This window comes from Rattus norvegicus, chromosome 8 (genome assembly GCF_036323735.1).
Source record: "Rattus norvegicus strain BN/NHsdMcwi chromosome 8, GRCr8, whole genome shotgun sequence".
Lineage (NCBI taxonomy): Eukaryota > Metazoa > Chordata > Mammalia > Rodentia > Muridae > Rattus > Rattus norvegicus.
Window position 1 is genome coordinate 54,439,227 of NC_086026.1, and position 19,464 is coordinate 54,458,690.

At 48.5% G+C, this 19,464-nt stretch overlaps 1 protein-coding gene across 3 annotated transcripts in view; it reads left to right on the top strand.

The window, feature by feature from the left end:
• Positions 1-18,531, top strand: part of Smim35 (small integral membrane protein 35) — a 61,880-nt gene extending 43,349 nt beyond the window's left edge. For 2 of the 3 annotated variants that reach the window (XM_006242974.5, XM_063266383.1), the window contains exons 2-5: positions 7,331-7,447; positions 8,710-8,743; positions 9,788-9,921; positions 15,523-18,531. In XM_006242974.5, coding sequence (XP_006243036.2) covers positions 7,331-7,447; positions 8,710-8,743; positions 9,788-9,887 — 251 coding nt within the window. In that variant the 3' untranslated portion in view covers positions 9,888-9,921; positions 15,523-18,531. Of the gene's footprint in view, positions 1-788; positions 804-7,330; positions 7,448-8,709; positions 8,744-9,787; positions 9,922-15,522 lie in introns of those variants that run through there. The other variant, XM_063266384.1, reaches the window with a different exon arrangement.
• The last annotated feature ends 933 nt before the right edge of the window (positions 18,532-19,464 follow it).

Consider the following 19,464-nt stretch of genomic DNA (forward strand, 5'->3'; position numbering starts at 1 on the left):
CACACCCAGCCCTAATCCATACCAGCCAAACTCCATGCCCAGCCCTATTCCACACACCTCAGCCCCACTCCACACCCAGCCCTACTCTGTGCCCCGACGCCGGTGTATGCTCCATCCTCACACACAAGACAATCGATATTTTTTATGAATCCATTGGTTTTTATTCTCTAATGAGAGCAATTTGTCCATCTGTTTTCTGGATCTAAAAGGCCTCTTGACACTTAAAAAAAAATCACATTATTCTATGTGGCCTATGTGTCAGAGTCAAGGACGTCTTTCTCACCTCCTAGACTAGCTCATCCCCCTGTTCTGACTCTGGTCCCTGTACTTCGGTGAACAAACATGGTGCCCAGAGTGGTTGGCTCACCCCTATGGACCATGTTTTATGAGGTCAGGAGTCCTTTGCCCTGACCTCTCTGTGCCCAGTGAAGAGTGGGCATAGACCTTGGCACACTCAGAACTCCATACAGACCTCTTAGGCACGTGACAAATGTTCCCTGGAGGCAGGAAGTCAGGGTTGTTGCTAAGGGTTGTTGCTAAGGGTTGTTGCTAAGGGTTGTTGCTAAGGGTTGTTGCTAAGGGTTGTTGCTAAGGCATCCGCAGGCTTTGCTGAGAGCTCAGGTGTCTCCTGAGCAATGGCTTCTGAATTTCAGAGGAAAACCTCATTTCTAGCCATAGTCACAATCTGGTTCATTAGCTGACCACACAGTGGACACATATTGCAGGGGAGTCCACTGAGTATTCTGTCTTTGGGCCTTTGCTGTCCTAAGGTGGCCGACTCCCTCCCACTTGTCATGTCTGTGGTGAGTAACTCCTAACTTGGTTACAGGTTATAGAACGCCTCCATTTCCCACTTATATTTACTTGATGTTGTTACCCCCGAGCTGGTTCTAACCTACGTGGCAGTTGTAAGACGGGAAATAAAGACTGAGATGGAGACGATCAAAAATCATCACTGCAGGGACGGGGTGGGTGGTTCATTTCACAAAATTTTGTCTTGCAACGGTAAAGACCCAAGCTCCATCTTTAAGGCCTATGTCAAAAGAGGTGGGGCTGGGGCTGGGGCTGGGAGCTGGGTGCTTGTGAACCCAGTGCTGGGCGTGGCGGTGGGTGAAAACAGATGGAGGCTCAAGTTTTGTGGGGCAGCCGGCCTGGACTGTGGAGTGTGCCTCAGGCCAGTGAGAGGCCCTGACTCAAACAGCAACAGCAAATAACGGTGTGGGGTGAACTGCGTCTCAGCAACAACACTCAACCCTGTTTTCTGGTCTCCACACTGGACTGGGGGAGAGGGGGAGGGGAGAGGGAGAGGGGCAGGGGGGAGAGGAGGGAGAGGGAGAGGAGGAGGGGGAGGGGAGGTGAGGGGAGAGGGGGAGGGGAGGGAGAGAGAGAGAGACAGAGACAGACAGCAAGATAGAGAGAGAGACAGCAAGATAGAGAGAGACAGAGAGACAGAGAGACAGAAAGGAGCAGACAGATCTCCCATAGGCCACAGGCTCCAGGCCACAAGCTGAGGTTTGGACAAAAAATAAAAACAAACAAACACATCAGAATTAACAAACAAAGACTTTCTCAAGTTCCTGGTCCTGACACAGCTGCCTCAAAGACTAGATAGAATTTTAAATGCAAAACTCTAAGGTTGCTGAAATGGCTTGGCAGGTGAAAGTACCTGCATGTCTTTAAATAAATTAATTAATAAAAAAATTAAAGTGGAATTTAATTCTACTTTCTGGAAAACCCTTCATTTTTTTTTTCTGTCGTTAAAGTAATACATGCATCTGCTGTAGAGCTGTGGCGCCTTCGGGAAGTTTGGAAGTGGGGTCTGAGCTCTCCCCGACCACCAGCTTCCCTGACCACTGTACTGCTTTTCTTCTGCATCTGCACAGAAAACAGTGTTAGGTCTGCTGCTTTCTGTTGGCTGTGTAAGGAGGAAGGGCTCGTTTGGGCTCACAGTTTGGGTCTGTCATGGCTGGGGGTGGGAATGGTGGCAGGAGTGTGGGGCAGCTGGTCAGGCAGTGTCCCACGCTAGACACAGACTGGCCCTCGTCATTTCACACTCTTCTCCCAGGAACCGCACGGAGCGTCTCATCCATTATATACTTTATATGGACTTCTAGTCATTTAAGACGGAAAGGGAATCTGGTCCTCAGTAGTCCATAATGGCTAGAGGGGAAATGGCCACAATATTGTTTTTACACAATTAATATCAAAACTATGAAGAGACAGCCTTAAAAATCTGCACAGGAGAGATAAATACCAAATTTGGGTGAGGGGTTACTTAGAGGGAAAACCAAGGATTATTCTACAAGTTAGATCTAAGAATAAATTATTCTTTGAGAATTTCATACATGTATAGAATAAAGTTTGATATGTCGATTCCTTATTTCCCCCCCAACTCTCCCTGGTATTCTCCCATTGTATCTACCTCTCAACCTCATGCTGCTTTTTTTCTCTTTTAATAATCCACTAAGTCCAGCTTGTGCTACATAAGTCCCATATGTGGGCCATCCCCTGGAGCAGGGATAACCTAGGAGTACCCACATCCCCAAAGAGGAACAACTGTTCCTTCTGTCAACTATCAACTGTCAATTGCTTATCAGTTAGGGGTAGGACCCGGTGAGCTCCTCCCCACTTCATACTGGAACCTTGGCTGCCCTGGTTGTGTGCAGGCGACCACAGCTGCTGTGGATTTATGAGAACAACAGTCATTTCATATCCAGATGACGGCATTCCACAGCTCCGGTCCCTAGCCTTATATGCCCGCCTCCCACCTCCCCTTCAGCCAATGTTTGCCACTGAGGGCTGAGCACTCAGAGTTGCTTGTTCTCAGCTCATTGACTAGTTATGGCCTTTGCTTGCGGTCTTTAATAAGCAAGGATGGCACAATTTTAGAATCTTTGGAGGTTAGAAGAGAAACATTGTTGCTACCATGTTCTTCTGTATAGCAGGGATATTTTACAATAGAAATTTAAGGGTCTAAAAGGGAGGCTAAGTAAGGAATATTCACTAAAGAAACATTCTGGAAAAACTGAGAAGAAAGAGTAACGAGTGTTTCTGCTAGCAATCTCAGCAGGCCCAAAGGAGGAACAGAGATGGAACTTCCTTCCCTCCTCACCTCTGGATCTCAGGTCAACGACTTCCCTATTAGTGCTTTCCTTTTGGTATTTTCTACTTCTGGCCACTTTGCTTTGATAAATCCCCTCAAAATCCCAGCTTCCACATTCACTGCTAGTGCTACTAACATGTGAAGGCAAGCCCTTCCCTTCACTCTTGGTCACCCCCCTCTTAGTTATCGACTAGCTTCTGGGATCTCTGTCCTGTCTTTCATGGATGACTCTGCTAGTTAGTTTCAGGTATCAACCCAATATAGCTCAGAGTCATCTGTGGGAGATTCAGTTGGGGGCTTTCCCAGATCAGACTGGCTTGAGGCCATAACAATGAGATTGTCTTGATTGGTGGCTGCTGTGGGTGAACCATGCCCACTATGGGCAGAAACATGCCTAGGCCTCAGATGTATAAGAAAGTTAAGCAGAATCTGGTGAATGACCCAATAAACAGCATTCCTCCATGGTGTCTGCCCTAACTTCCTTCATGTTAAATTGTGACCTGGAAGCATAAGTCAAATACCTTTCTTCACCTAAATTGCTTCTGGTCAGACTATTTTATCATAGCAACAGAAAGGAATCTAGAATAGCGACCTTGCTTTTGTGTTGGCCTTGGCTCCTTGTCTGTGTTTCTTCTCATGTTCACTTCTTGCCTGAGTGTTTGCTAAAACGTCCTAACTGTTTGTCCTTTTTCAGCATCACCCCTTTCTGCTTTTTTCAACAGCTGGGGTCAGCTTGCCATCAATCATGTCCTTCTACCATGTGACACGGTGTCTAGAAAGGCCGGTGACATATGAGTGATAAAAATAATTTACCCAGTGTATTAATTAGGGAGAACTTATTGGAATATACTCTTAGATATGTGTGGGTTCCCAAGGAAGGGACCGTATTGCATATTGAGGAGAGGGACAAGGATTTCCTCCCTAACAGCTGGGTGGAAGGGCAATTATCTGGCCTTATCTCGTTGGCCATCCATGAACTGCCTATATCTGCTTTCGTAGGTGGACATCACACTAGCCTGTTAAGAGGTTCAGTTTGGAATGAAAGTTGCCTTTCCTAAGACTGGCCCTTTCTGTAGGAAGCTGTGAGTCCCTGGCATCAGGTTCCAAATATTTGTTTAAGACACTGTATGTCACTGGGACCAGGTTCCAAGTAGTTGTGTCCTGGTTATTCAAATGTAGGGAGTTTGCTTTTCATTTTGGTCTTTTGTTGTTGAATGTTCTCTGCTCAGAGTCCTGTGTTGACTACCTTGCTCAGAGAACAGGCCAAGCTCTTCCTGTCTCCAAAGCACTATGGCTCCTGACACCCACTCTGTTTCTACACTCCTTACCACATAGGATACCACGGTCCTTTTGGAGTTCCTTGCTTCCTCTGTTGAGGACATTTTTGCTTTTGATGTCTTCCTCTCACCTCCTTTGGATGTCTCCTTGTCAGCCTTTCGTCCCGAGGCTCCCTGAGCACTTTATTTAAACTCCACTCTCTAGCCCCTCCGGACTTCTCAGCTCTTCGTCTGCCCTATGTGTTGTCCCTGGGCTGCGCCACTGTCGTATATATCATTTAACTTTCTTTCTTTCTTTAAGCTCGTTGGTCATCTCCTTTCACGGAGTGTGTTCTCTACGAGGACAAGGATTTCTGTCACCTCTATTTACTTCTGTAACTCATGTACCTACGAGGAAAAGATGTCATCAAATATGTGTGGACTGACTGGGAGCTTTCTGGGCCAGCACAAAGCTGTTCACAGTTCTCCCAACCTGTACTCGTCCCCATGGAGGCAACTTCTAGGTCAATGCAGCTCAGTGTTTCTCTGTCTGATGTAGACCTTTGGTTTCTGATGCTGGATAATTTGCAAGGAGTTGGAGTTTATTGCTTATGGTTTTTAAGGCTGGATTTTCAAGATAAGGTGCCAGAAGGTTTCGTGTCTGATAAGGGCCATTCTCGGCTTCGAGAGGGTAAGCAGTGAATGCTATCCTCTTACACAGTCACAGAAGTGTCAAAGATAACAAGTCCACTCCACCAAACCCTTCTGTAAGGACGCTAATCCCTTCCCAAACACTTCTAATCTTTACCATTGGGCTATCAGTAGGAGGCACAGATCTCTGTTGACAAACGCATGTGTGCCAAAAAAAAAAAAAAAAAAAAAAGTGACGTTGTTGTTCCTAGAATCCAATGTCTAGATTTAGTCTTTTTTTTTTTTTTTTCCGGAGCTGGGGACCGAACCCAGGGCCTTGCGCTTCCTAGGAAAGCGCTCTACCACTGAGCTAAATCCCCAACCCCTAGATTTAGTCTTAATTATCCAGATGTTAGACTCTTTGGTAGTGTTGGAAATCCCTCTTCCCTCTTGTTCAAGGGGAGTTAAGGGGTCTGGGAGGAGTAATTAAGAGTCCCTGGTGTCACCAGCTCATACCAACACCCATGTCAATGTCCACAGTGATAGGTTTAAGAACCAACTAGACAGGGTGCTGCAGTGGTGTCCTGGGGCCCTTCTGTGTGACTTCTTCAGGCCTGCAGGGGCTCTGTGACTTCTCTTTTTCTCTTGGTGATGATAAACTGTTTGTTGTTCCAGACTGTGACAAGCTGTAGCAACTCTCGTCGAAGGCTGTGAGCGACACCACCTACCCTAGTGCTGTTCTTATGTGGGCTCTGACCGTCTGTCTGGTACTTTGCTTAGTTCTGGGTTCCTACAATTCAGACTGGGAATCCTTCTGTCTCTTTGGGGCTCAATTTTTGGGTAAAGAGCATGGATTCTCTCTCCGGGACCCACTGACATAATTGTGAAGTGCTTTCCCTTTGTCTCCTGATTCATTTCTAAGCTGGGATTCTTTTCTAACATGGGCATGGGGCCATGGATCTTGTTCTCACTTCCTGTCCATGCTGTGACTGTTTTGCCTGTCTGTACAGGTCTGGGCTTTTGAAACTTGTGACTAGAAAGAGGCACTCATCCTGACTGCATTTGACAGTCACTTTGCCTTCGGGAGTGGGGAATAACTAGCCTGTCTTTTTCTTGTTTCGACAGGCTCTCACTGTGTAGCTCTAGCTGCTCTAGAACTTGCTATGTACAAACCTTTGCCTTAAACACACAGAGACTCTGTCTCCCAAGTCCCCCCATGCCCGCCTTTAACCTGGCTATTTTACTGAGAAGAAAGATGGAGGAACTAGGGAGAGTGATGGGTGGGGCAAACAGTGAAGTAACACACTTGCACTGTTTGATGAATTTGATGGTGATAGGCAGTATAATGATATCATTAACATCTATTGAGCACTTAGTGTATGCCAGGTCCAATCCTAAGCACCCTCTTTTCCTGACACCCCCGTCAATCATCCCAATAACTTTATATTGTGCACTTTATATTAATCTCAATAATCCATCAAAGAAGCTGAAAGCTAGAAGGGCAAACAGACTAATGGACCCCATCATATGCAGGGGAGGGGTCTGGACTTCATACATTAGCCTGCCCCCAGTGTCTATGTTCAACCAACACATCTCCCAGTCTTCTGGCAGGATCTCTAGAGCCTGGGCTCCTCAGGCCTCAGACACAGGAGTCGTTCTATTTCTCCATAATACGTCAACAGTTTCCCTTTCCTTCCCCACCCTGAGCACAGGTGAACTGAGTCATGGTGTGCCTACCATTCATCTCAAAGCCTGGTCACTCTTTCTGTTTCTGTTCTGTCCTCTCATTTCCTTGCACACTTCCAAACACTGTCTTTCACTCTTTGTTTACCCTTACAATAACATATAAACTAAGCCAGGAGCTCAGACCACAAAAGAGAAGAGGGAGAAAGCACACAGCCAGCGGAGTGCAAGCCCTACCCACTGGGTATACTGGCTTTGCAAAAGAGGATAGACGCCCAGAATCCTACGGTTTGTGCTCTTGTGGGTCTCCAGGCGCTGTTTCCTGACCACCATGATTATGCCGAGGATAGATCTCCCAGGTTCTTTTGCAGGAAGGCAGAGCATCTTTTATTAAGTGGGATATCCGTGGTTTCAGGAATCTCTCCGATTCTGAAATATCCATTGCCGTTCTTTCTTTGAATTAACACGCTGAAGATCCTATCAAAGTAGCTGAAAGCTAGAAGGGAGAAGGGACATAGGCATGAACATAGTTACAAAATCCAGGTATCGGATATTCTCATGGACTCCTTGATCCGCAGCGGGAGGGAGAGGAAAGTTGGAAGGGAGGTGGTGCGGGGCTTTGGCACAGGAGATGTGAGGATGCATGGCTTCTCCGCAGGCGAAGACTCTATCAGCACACTGGGCATGATCCTTGGAGTGGGACTGTCATTGCTGCTCGTGTCCATCCTAGGCTACAGTTTGGCCAAGTGGTACCAGCGCGGGTACTGCTGGGACGGTGAGTAAGCCCCATGCCAATCAGCCCCAGCTCTGCCCTGCCCTTCCTCCTTAAAGGAACTGGGCAAGGCTGGGCAGGGTGGCAAGGCTGGGCGGGGTGGCAAGCCTTTCAGCACAGCAGGATGCAAAAATATTTCCTCTGGTGGTTGCAGTGGTTGAAGATTTAAGTTGGTAGCTGTGCAACTGAAGCAAGGATTGGAAGGGGAGGTGGGGCCTTCATCGCGAGAATGGAGGATCCTCCCACTGGAGGAAGTAGCCTGCCTTTTTTAAACTCCTCCCCCTCCCCAAGGCTAAAGGCTTTGCCTATGAGGACAGAATACCAGGCTGGTCCCTTATATGTTAGCCTTTGTTCCCCATCCCACCTCCCCATCCTACCCCTGTCTTTCCAAGCTTGGTAATGTGTCTTCTGGAATTCGCTTTGGTCCTTTCAACTGGTGAAGCAAGGACAGCATGCTGGAATGCTGACAGAGAAAACCTCCCAATTGTGTGCATTTACAATTATCTATTGAGCACCTGCCTTGTCCAGGTATATTTTTTCCTTGGTGTATATTTTTTTAAATTCCACAGAATAAAGAAGTTGTTATATTTTTAGGGGAAAATTTCAGGCATGGTCTTGGTATGGATACCAGGCTATTCTCAAACTCTCCACTTTCCTGCTCAGACTAGTGTTTTGGAAATATAGCCAATCGCCATCATGACTGTGTTCAGCCCCAGCCTCTATTTGTTTGTTTGTTCGTTCATTTGTTGGTTTGTTTGTTTTAGACAGTCTCTAGCCCAGGCTAGCCTTAAATTGCCTATGCAGCTAAGGATAACCTTAAACTTCTAATTCTCTTACCTCCACCTCCCAAGTGCTAGGATTCCAGGTGTACATGACCACAACTCCTTTATGCTGTGTTGGGGATGGAACCCAGGACTTCACATATACTAGATAAGCACTCTACCAGCTGAGCAGCATCTCTGTCCGTCAGCTCCATTACTGAAGTAGACAGGGGTGTGTGGTGAGACACACAGGGTTGGAACACGGTGGAGTCTGGAATAGAGCTTAGAACTGGTTCTTTGGGGGCTCTTGGCTAGAACTGCTTCCTTCCAGGGGCAATCAGAGATCATGATAAGAGATCTTGAAGGATCTTGAGAACCCTGTAGAGCATCCTGAGGACAGCCTGCTTATACTTCGGGCAGTTGGGGGAAGCACCAGCTGTTCCTCAAGGCACGTTAGTCACTTCCCTTAGAGATTCTAACTCTCTTTTCGGGTTGTCTTCCCAGGGCCTAACTTTGTCTTCAACTTATACCAAATCCGGTGAGTACTTTCAGGGTAGAACTGGGTGGGCTGTACTGGGGCTAAATATAACAAAGAAAGAGCTAGAGGCAAAAATGGAACTTACTGCTTCCCTTCTCTGACTCTGTCCATGTCTCTTAAGCAAACAAGAAAGACACCACCATTTAGAGATGCTCTCAGAGTAAAACGTGTGCCTACTGCAGTACCATGTGAGGCCCCAATGATAGCTTTCCTCTTAGTACTCACACTCAGGCAGAGAACATGCCTCCCATTCATTCATCTATCTACTCACTCACTCACTCCTCACTCACTCAGGTACAAATTTGCCTACTTATCCATCCATCTACCCATCCACCCACCTATTCATTTATCCACCCATCGGCCACCCACCTGCCCACTTATTCATCCATCTACCCATCCACCCACCTATCCATCTATCCACCCATTGGCCCACCCACCTACCTACATATTCACCCCTCTCTCCACCCACCCACCCACTACTTACCCATGAATCCATCCATTCATGCATGCACATGTGTATCCATGCACTTATCCATGCATGCATATGTCCATCCATTCACCTACACATTTATCCATCTATCCATCCACTCACTTACTCATCCATCCACCTGTTTATTATTTATTCAGTAAAGTTGTATTATATAGCCAGTTTTATGGTATTTACTTCTAAGAATGCAAAGATGGCTTGGCATAGCCTCTGTCCCTAAGCATCTCACTGTCTGATAGCAAATAAGGCAATCTCAGGTGCAATATAGGATTCGAAAAGGAAGAGCAATCAAAGAAAGCCATGGACTTGAGGAGCAGAAGTCAGAAAGACCTCTCAGGGTAAGTTATGTCACTATTCCCTGCCATGGGGCAGGCCTGCTTGTCCTCTGGCCCTGGGAGTTGAGACAAATCTTATTCTGGAAGATAAGTCAGTGAGTCAGTGCCTGGACATTGTTTTTGCTTGTAGGATCCACTTTGTAGGCTCTAGTCTAGGGAGAAAGACCCCCCCGGGAGAGGCTGGGTTCTCAGTTTAACAGCTTTATTGGAAATCTGCCTCAGGAACCTGAAGGATTTGGAGGTGGGGCCACCCTTCACCATCAGCGGCCACATGAGCAGTCCAGATGGTGGCTACATGAGGTTCTCCAATGAAAGAGTCTGACGGAAAAGCTTCTAGCTTCTGAAGATCAGGAGAGGTGAGTGGGTCTGATGCGGGAGTAAGGTCTTATGTGGGTCCAGGCTGTGAAGCCAAGTGTCAAGGGCCAGTCAGAACAATCAATAACTCAGTCCCTCTATTCTTTCTTGGAAGAATCAGATCAGCTGAAGCTGGCATAGCAAAGCCCTTCCAAGCCTCCTCTCTTTAGTGCCTCTTCTCTTTACACAGGAAAGACTCCTGGGTCATCATGAGCTCCTCCGGCCTTCCTGGGCCCTGAAAGCCTAACCTGGCTCTGATTAAGAAGAATAAGGAGCCTTTTCAGAGTTCTCTTTCTTTTCTTTCTTCTTTTTCTTTTTTCTTTTTTCTTTTTTTCGGAGCTGGGGACGGAACCCAGGGCCTTGCACTTGCTAGGCAAGTGCTCTACCACTGAGCTAAATCCCCAACCCCAGAGTTCTCTTTCAACACTCATAGAGTTAGGCCTTGTGGATGAGTCTGACCACGCTTAGCAGTCTTCTCATGGGACACAGAGAAGCAACTGTCCTCCAGGATTAAAAACTGGATTTTAGGACGCCCTTAGCCTGTCAGAGTTGCAAATGTCCTGCAGACACAGCGTGCCAAATCACAGCCAAGCCAGCCTTCCTCCTGTCAAATGCACAGTGGAAATGGCCCCCAGACTCCACAGGGTAGATGTTCATGTGGAATCTCCTGCCATTTCATTATGTGAAGTTGATACCAGGGGCTGGAGAGCCAATCATTTTCTTTAAGAAGTCCTGTGGTCAGAGGGGTGATTTCAGACATGTTTTCTTAACCTTTCCATCTGTGTCCAACTTCCCTGAAGGCTGAACCTGGGTCTTTACTCTGTCCTTCCCACCTCGGTGTTTGGTTTGGGCCTTTTCCACGCTTCCTCCCCTTTGATGTCTCCCTCTGACTAGTTCTTCCTATAGCGACAAACTTCAGAGCCTAGCACACATGAGCAGAACAGTTTAGAAACCATGTCCCTGTTGTTTAGGCTCCTGACCTGGGGCAGCCATGGTTCCCAGGGTGGGTTCTATTCTCCATCTCTGCTGTCCTGTACGAGGTCAGCCCTATGTGACAGAAAGCAGCTAGAGCCATGGAACCGTGGGAGGCACCTGGTTGAGGCTAAGAGAAGCAGCTAAGGACAAGGACTGTAGAACCCTTTACCTCTGGAGTCATGGCCTTTCTCTGCCTGTGACCCACTCACTGGACTGAGGGCAGAGCTGGTACTAGGAGATTTGGTTCAACAGGTGTTTGGTATAAAGCGGTTGCATCTGGAGAGGCTGCATTCCCTGGAGCAGCAGTGAAAAGAGGAAGCCATAAGGGACCTGTGCTGTTCAGCCCTGCCACTGGATCAACCAGCTCCAGTCCAAGGCTGAAGGATGCTGAGACCAAAACACAGACAGGAAGGGGAGGGCTGGTCATTATTTGCTGTCCTTACCCTCATTTTTGCTGAGGCCTCTGTGTTTTTTTTTCTTGTTTTTCTTGTTCTCTCTCTGGACTATAGCAGACTGTGGAGGAAGGAATGTGCCAGGCCTAGCATGTCTGTCCTGCTTCCTGGCAAGGGTGGGGGCCTTTTTATTCCCAGTTCGCCTGGGCTTGGACACAATACACAGGCCTCGGGATTTGGAAATCTTTAACTGGGTTTTCTTTCCTGAGTTGTTGAGTATGAAGATGGACTCTTCATGACTTTGAGCCCCTCTCCCTTTCTCAAAGAACTCTTGGGAGTGATGGAGAAAGGGGATGCTGTTTTCTTTGGCTTCCTTCTTCCTTGGATACCAGCTCTGCAAGCTGGACCCTGCTTCTGAACTTGCAGGTTACACACACACACACACACACACACACACACACACACACACACACCAGTAGCACTTTCAACTCTGCCCTGGTGGGCATGGCCTGTGGGACCCCCTAGCTCTTGGAAATGCTCAGGACTTGGTAGACCTTTTGTTTACCTGAAAGGAGAATGAGCCTTGAACCCAGCTGTCCTGGGCCCAGGTTGTGTGGCTTCAGGTGAGGACAAGGACATCTGCTGAGGACTGGGAGAATAGTGGGTATTTCCCATCCCCAGAAGCAGAAGCGAGAGCTCGTTGCTTCCTCTTTCTGATCCCACTGACGTGCTCCATGTCCCCTCTGCACCCCCTTGCTTTCCTTACTTCTGCAGGCCCATGGTGTAGCAGTTTTCTTCACCCCAGACAGTGGCTACACCCTAGGATCGAAGGGGCAGATTATAACTTTCTCAGACTGATTAGAAACCAAGCAACGGGTCTCTGAGGCTGGCCACTAACTGGTCACTTGGTTACTTGGCTGTACTGGGGCTTCCTCATTGTTCCTTTACCCTCTGTCTCCAGCTCTACCCCCACTGGAGAACCTGCAATGCCAAGGGCTACAGCTTCTCTGTTACCCTGTTCCTCTTAAATGTCTTTCCCAGGGCTGTGCCTAGCCTAGAATGTTCTCTTCTTCACCCCCAACCCTTCTGTCCACACCCAAATTCTGTGAATGTTACATCCCATCTTTCCCAAGACTCACCTCAGGACTCAAGACTAGACATCATTCATTTTGACCACCACGTAGATGGCAGGTTTCCTCCACGTGTCCTGTTCCCTAACCTGGAAGACCCGACTGTGGCCAGAGGTCTCTAGCGATCTGTCAAGTGAAGCCCAGTAAATGAGCTTACTAGATGAATGTTGATTAGAGAAGAAACAGAGGGGAGCCTCATTCTAGAAAAGGACGCCCAGCAGCCTGAGGAAGACCAGACTGCTTACACAGTATATTTTCATGCAAGCTTTTGCATTCTGAGCCTTGGGGCCACCCTGTGACACAGAGATTATTACTAACCCATTTTACACATAGGGAGACTGAGAGATTCACAGAGCTAGCTTGCTTTGCTCAGGACTGCCTGCTGCCTGCTGCCTGTACTGGAGCCTGAGCAGAATCTGTGGCTCACCCCAGGGCTTATTAGGGTAACCCTGGTTATTGTATAACGACTCTGGTTCTTTGTTCTGTCCTGCAGTGCTGAGTGCCCTTAAGGCTGGTCATGCCACTTGTTTGGACATCGATTTTAGCATTGGGAAAGCAAAAGATAAGACCATTTCTTGAAGGTTACTCTTAGCTCTTACCTTGTCTGTTCAACATACCAGTGGTCTGGGATCAATCTAGCTGCTCAGTACACAGAGTTAAAGGGCAATATAAAGTGTCAACTTTAGTTCAGGAGATGGCTGGTAAAAGGCGGCTGCTGAGGTCCCCTAGAACTCTAACCACTCTTCAGTTTGTTTCCTACACTCTGTAGAGATCTGGTGGGTATTGAAGACTGGATCATTCCTAGACCTATCAATACCTGAAAGGGCACAGAGTGATTAGGGCAGGGCTCCAGGTACCCAGCCTCACTTCAGCCTCACCGGTAGAGAGACAGAGGTTGGGGACACTCAGGTTGAGTGAAATAAATTTACTTTCCTTAAGTCCTTGGTGGCTCAGAGCTTCAGTCCAAAGGCGGCTGCTCTCTGATCCCCAGCTTCCAAGAAGCTGGCCCTTCCCTCCAGTGAGTGCTAACCACCCCCACAGTGATGGCTGGGGGGTTTCAGGGCTCAGACCTTCCCAGGCTTGATCTTAGCTCTGCCTCACCCACTTCCCAGTCCTTCTGTTTACTTTTGTTCTCTGTTTTCCAAGACACCCCTTTCTGCCACTCTTCCTCCCGGCTCATATTTCACCATTCCCAGGAGACTTCTTCAACTCATGGACCTTGTTCTCTTCTGATTTTACTCAGGAATCCTCTCTGGCTCATACATATTCATTCATTCATTCATTCATTCATTCATTCATTCATTCATTTTCTCTACTCCTCCAGGCACTGGGCTAGTCCCCATGGGGAATCCAGTCTCTCTGGAGATTAACCTGATCTCTCCTGTTTCTCGAGCATTTCCAGCAGGTCAGGTTAGGTTTTTTATCTCTTTTAAGTCCCCTATTGTGCCTCCTGTACACTTGGGTGTGCATGTAGGTGTGTTATGTAGGCAGGAACTACTCAGGAAACCAAGCGAAAGGATTCCTCATCCTCTTGAGGGCACCTTGCACACTGCTCCAAGCCTGCTGCTCTCAAAACCAACACTTGTCATCTCTCCTTTTCTATCGTCAGCCACGTCCACCCCGTGCTTGTGGTGTGATCGGACAAGGGCACACGCAGAGGAAAAGCTTCTCTACCAAGGGACAACCTAAGGCATGTCCAAAGCCAAGCATCTCCTTTGAGTTTTCCTAGCCTTGCCCCAAGCCAGTGACAATAGGTGGGGTCAGGTGACAGGACCTAGGAGAACGGGTCTATGGTGCCCCCCCTATGCTCCAGGGGCTTGAGAAAGACGAAAAGCAGTAGATGGAAGCACCATTACTTTATTTTTAAAAAGTGCTTAGTGAGCAAAAACCCAGCACAAAAACCAATGCAAAACAGGAAGCCAGTGGCCTGGTGAATTCGCACACTTGGGGACCAGAAGTGAAAATGTTCTTTCTGCCCAGAGGAACAGCAAACCAACAAAACATGGGGGGGAGGGGTGGGGTGGGCAGTGCTGGTGACCAAAGCCTTGGTGGACTCTGCCCTTCCCACTCTCCTGCACACCCCATCCACCCTTCTCTGTGGAACCATGGGCTTGGCTTCCATTCCCTAAAGCCTTGGATAGGTCTTCTCGAGCACAAGCAGAGGGCCTGCTGGGAGAAAGGTGGGTGGATATCGGAAGAAGTCCCTTGTCTTCTTTTTTTTTTTTTTTTTTTTTTTTTTATTAACTTGAGTATTTCTTATATACATTTCGAGTGTTATTCCCTTTCCCGGTTTCCGGGCAAACATCCCCCTCCCCCCTCCCCTTCCTTATGGGTGTTCCCCTCCCCACCCTCCCCCCATTGCCCCATTGCCGCCCTCCCCCCATAGACTAGTTCACTGGGGGTTCAGTCTTAGCAGGACCCAGGGCTTCCCCTTCCACTGGTGCTCTTACTAGGATATTCATTGCTACCTATGGGGTCAGAGTCCAGGGTCAGTCCATGTATAGTCTTTAGGTAGTAGTCCCTTGTCTTCTACTCTAAGCCTGGTCCTTCTCCTTAAAGATCGAGAGTCTCTGGGCCCCAGGAACCTTGTCTGTGTAAGGTTGCCACTGGCCTTGAGAACTTCGAGGCCTCTAGCTATGGGGCTATTTCACAGTGGATAACTTCAGTTCCACCATGCTGGGGGTGAGGGTGGTAGAGAGGTGAATGGATGCTCTGTGTGTGTGTGTGTGTGTGTGTGTGTGTGTGTGCGCGCGCGCGCGCGCGCGCTCCCACCCATGTGCACATGCATGCACAATTGAGCCAGCCGGTAGGATCATGTCTAGTTGCCTGTCTCAAGAGGTTTAGTGTAGTGAGTACCTAATGAATGTCCGCCCCAAATATGGGTGAATGCACCCTGACTGTTTTCATTCAGCCTCAGGTTCCTGGCTGTATTCTCTTGCCTTATGTGTCATGTTTGGTCTCTAGCCCTAAATCCTACAATACATAGGAGCTATAAGGCAAAGAAAGTGGGGAAAGGAATAACCATAGACTCATGTGACTAAGCAGAGAGAACAGGAAACCTGACGTCAAGCTTCCAATTGGTAACCTCTAGCTCTGTCTCTTCTAGGTTCAGGGTGATGTCTCCCAGGCACCTGGTCTGCTCAGGCTTCCGTGACCATCATAATCATCTCGATGCTTCTTGAACTGCCTTCACCTGCATTCAAGTGCTTCTTTGACATGAATGGAAAAGTTCTGCTCATTCATGTGTTCATTTATTCACCAGATGTTTGCAGAGTGCTCATTACTGTGCACTTGGCGTTGGGTGTAGAGGGCACAGAGGTAAAGCAAGAGGCGTTTCTGCCATCGATGAGCTGGAATGAGTGCCGGGTAAAGAACCCTCCATGGGACCTCGTAGAGAACTAACGGAAGCATTCAAGCTTCAAGACTACTAGCTCTATGTGACAGATGAGAAGACCAAGGTACAGAGGGATTCATTTGCAAAGAGCAGGCCATACCTAGCATCCAGAGAAGCACTCTTTCCATTCCCTGGGGCTGCCCTGGAGGCCTCTCCAGCCCAATAGCTTCACGGTGGTAGTTGGTTAGCTTGAGTGAACAGACATCACGTGCTTGCCCTGTCTCCACACCCTCCACTCCCTACTGGGCTCCACAGCATTGGCCCAGTTGCCTATGTGGACTCTTTGCTGGCCTTAGATCCTGGGATCACATTTTGTATTGCCTGCCCATCATGGACTCCATGTCTGAGGCTTCCCACCTCCAATTAGCATAGTTAATATAACACATACTTCAGCTCTTTCCAGTGAGTCTAGCAGGTGTGTGTGTACCTAGAGGCCACGAGGTATTTCATAGCATGGCAGCTGCATGGGGCACCGAGAGTGGCACCATTTCATTTTCACCAATAGCCACATAGTGAGTGACAGGTTGCGTGTTGGGAGCACACACAAGGTCTGAGTGGCTCAGAGGGGCTTTGCAGAGGGCACCTGGAACAGCAAAGTAGATGAAGGGACTGGCATGTATAAAGGGCCAGGGGCAGGCACAGCAGTTTGTCGGGGGAAGGTAGGTGGGTATGAGGGCTGGTGAGTGGGGGGTAAGGATCTGAAAGGGAGGAGATGAGAAGGGACAGGGGTTAGCAGGGAGGCCTTCTTATTTGAGCAGTTTTGAGTGTTGTCTTACAAGCTGTCCAGTGGAACTCAGACCTCAAATTTGCATTTGTGACTCCTCAGCTCAGCCAACAGTTGGGGAGATAATTTAGTGGTGAGGGATGCTGGAGGCAAAAACAATTGACCAGGAGGCTGTGGCAAGTGGTCCCAGAGAGCATGGATGACTCAAAGTGGGTAGGCATGGACGAAGCAGGACAGGAGAGCTGCAAGGCCACCAATGAGGCTGAGGGGCCCTCTGATGGTTACCTTTTCCATTAGTGAGGTCTGCATGGATCCCATGGCCGTGTGAGTGAGATTGTTATTAACCATCGTGGGAACCAGTAGAGGCAATCCAAATTGAGGAGACAATGATAGCTCCAGTTTAGAGACATGAAGGGTTGAGACACCAAGGACTTGGGGGAATGAATGTGGATTGGGAGTCATGGAAACAGTCATTGGGGTCCTCCACGGGGCATTTTTGGGTAGTTGGGACAGGGGCTAAGGATGGGAACTGTTATGTTGAGGAGTGGTTAAGTACTGCAGAGAGGCTGCAGGGTCGCAAGGGTGCTGGCCACACATCATGCACACAGAGTGCAGCTGCAGGCCATGGGCCGGAGAGCTCTTCTAAAGAGCAGACTATGCAAGAGGAAGAAGATGGCACCATGTTTACTCTTCCTTTGCTCATGCCCGACTCTGCAGATGGGATAATTCACTGAAGGGACCACTTGGCTGTTACCTCACCCCTGCTTATGGGCTGTGACTGTCTGAAGACCTCTGAGGTCCGAGGCTCATGGTCTGCTGGGCCCATGCTGATCTCAGGCATGGCTCTGACACTGTGGGCCAAGATGACGGCTGCTTACTCTTCCTAGATAGTGAGTCAGGGGAATAGCTTGAGTTTATGGGCTGTGGATGACCAGGGATCCTCTCAGACCTGTCTTCTTGTCTCTATGCCATGGTGACAGCTCTACCCATGATGCAAGTCTCACAGAGAACACACTCACTCACCTTGAAATTCCCAGCTCCAAGCCCTAACCCAGTGTGAGGGCCATCTTGAGAGCTGCTTCAACTCTTTCCTCTGCATGACATGCCACCACTGAGCCAAACGCTCAGCATGTTTGGGATCCCTGTGGCCCCGTCCCTCCACGAGATATTTTCCCTTCCATGCCCATGTCGTGCACTGCTCACCATCAATTTCAAGTGGCAGTCTCTCCAGCCTGTTGTCCTGTCCTGCTCTTCGTTTGAAGCACCCTTTGAATTGGTTCACACTTCTCTATCCCCATTGCCCCTGCTCCCTATATCTGTATAAGCATCTGTATGGACTGAACATTGGTGACCCCCACCCCTCAGTGTTGAAGCCCTAACCCTTTATATGATGGCGGGGCCTCAAGGAGGCTATAAGATGAGCTCATGAGGATGGGCCACAGCTCCAAGGTACCTATGGACAATGAATAAGGCCCTCGGTGAGGACTGGATGAGCCAGAACCTTGATCCTCAACTTCCCAGCCACCAGAATGCTTCTAGTTAAAGCCCTGCCCCCTGGCTGTGTGCTCTCCTATAATTAGAGCTACAACAGCTCCCTGCTCTGCTTATCTACTTCCTGCCTCCTCCTAGAGTAGGATACTAGTTTCCTTCAAGGCACTTGTCGCAGATGGCAACACTTGTTAGTACTCAATTGCTTGGCGTTCATCTTTGTAACCAGATGATGTGCTCCTCGAAGCCAAGGCTGAATATCACGTCTGGCATGCAGGGGGTGACAGCCGAAGGAACGAAAAGCTGTGCCGGTGAGAGGGGTCAGCGAGGAGAGACACTTGCTGCCAGGCCTGATGAGTTGAGTTTTCTCCCTAGAATCCGTAGAGTGGGAGGAGAGAACCAACTCCTCCAGGCTGTCCTCTGACCTCCGCATATATCACACACACACAGACACCAAAACAATAAACATAGAAGGAAAAAAACCCATATTAAATGTTGGCTTCAATGAAGGTCTCCCTGGTTCCTGCCTGGTTCCTTTTGTCGAATGACTTAGGCTTTGGTGAGAACTGCCCTTTTAAAACACTAATTTCATCCAACCCAGTCCTTTCTCATCAGTGTCTACAGGCTCTCGGCACTCTTGTTTGGAGATTTATGGGAAATTCAGTAAAGTTCAGATCACTCTGATAGTGAGGAGGAGCCATAGGCCTTCTCATTAATAGCAATACACTTACTTTTAAATTGTGGGTTTGTTTCAAAAGAAACCCTCAAACCCATGAGCTCTGCAGGAAATGAGTGAGTCAGGTTTCTCAGTATCGGGTGTCCTGTCCGTGGGGGCGATAGCATCAGTACCCAGCTGCCTGGATATGCCACCCAGGCTTTCTGTGTGGTCCTGGGCAATCGAGAGCCCAGGCTCCCCTTTCTCTGCCCTTCACATGAGGGCCTCTGGGAACTTTCACCCAGTGGTGCAGGTGTTCTGTGGGTGGTATCCAGACTCTCGGGATGCTGAGTGTTCTGTGGGCACAGTGTGGGCTCTGTGTGCATGACCTGACTTTTTAGGGGGCTATACATACTGTCACTGTGTATATGGAGTGGGGGTAGAGGTACTTTGGGGGGGGGACAAGGCAATCTCTCAGCTACAGCTATTTACAAATTTGGGGAAACACGGTTTGACAGAATTTCCTTCTCTGTCAGTATGAGCCCATTTCCCCTCTCTCTTTGCTAAGAGGAAGTTCCATTAGCTCACAGAAACCCAGAACCACACATTCCTCAGTCTGGAAAAGCCCTTGAAGAAGGTAGCTGAACTGAAGACCAATTGGGGCCTTCTGTTGGGGACTTTAGTCTGAATTCCAGAGAAGCCTGAAGAGCTGGTTTTATCAGCTGCTGCCTGGAAGAGTCCCCGAGACTTCCTGGACGCCCTGGCTGAACCAAGGAACAGCTTGACT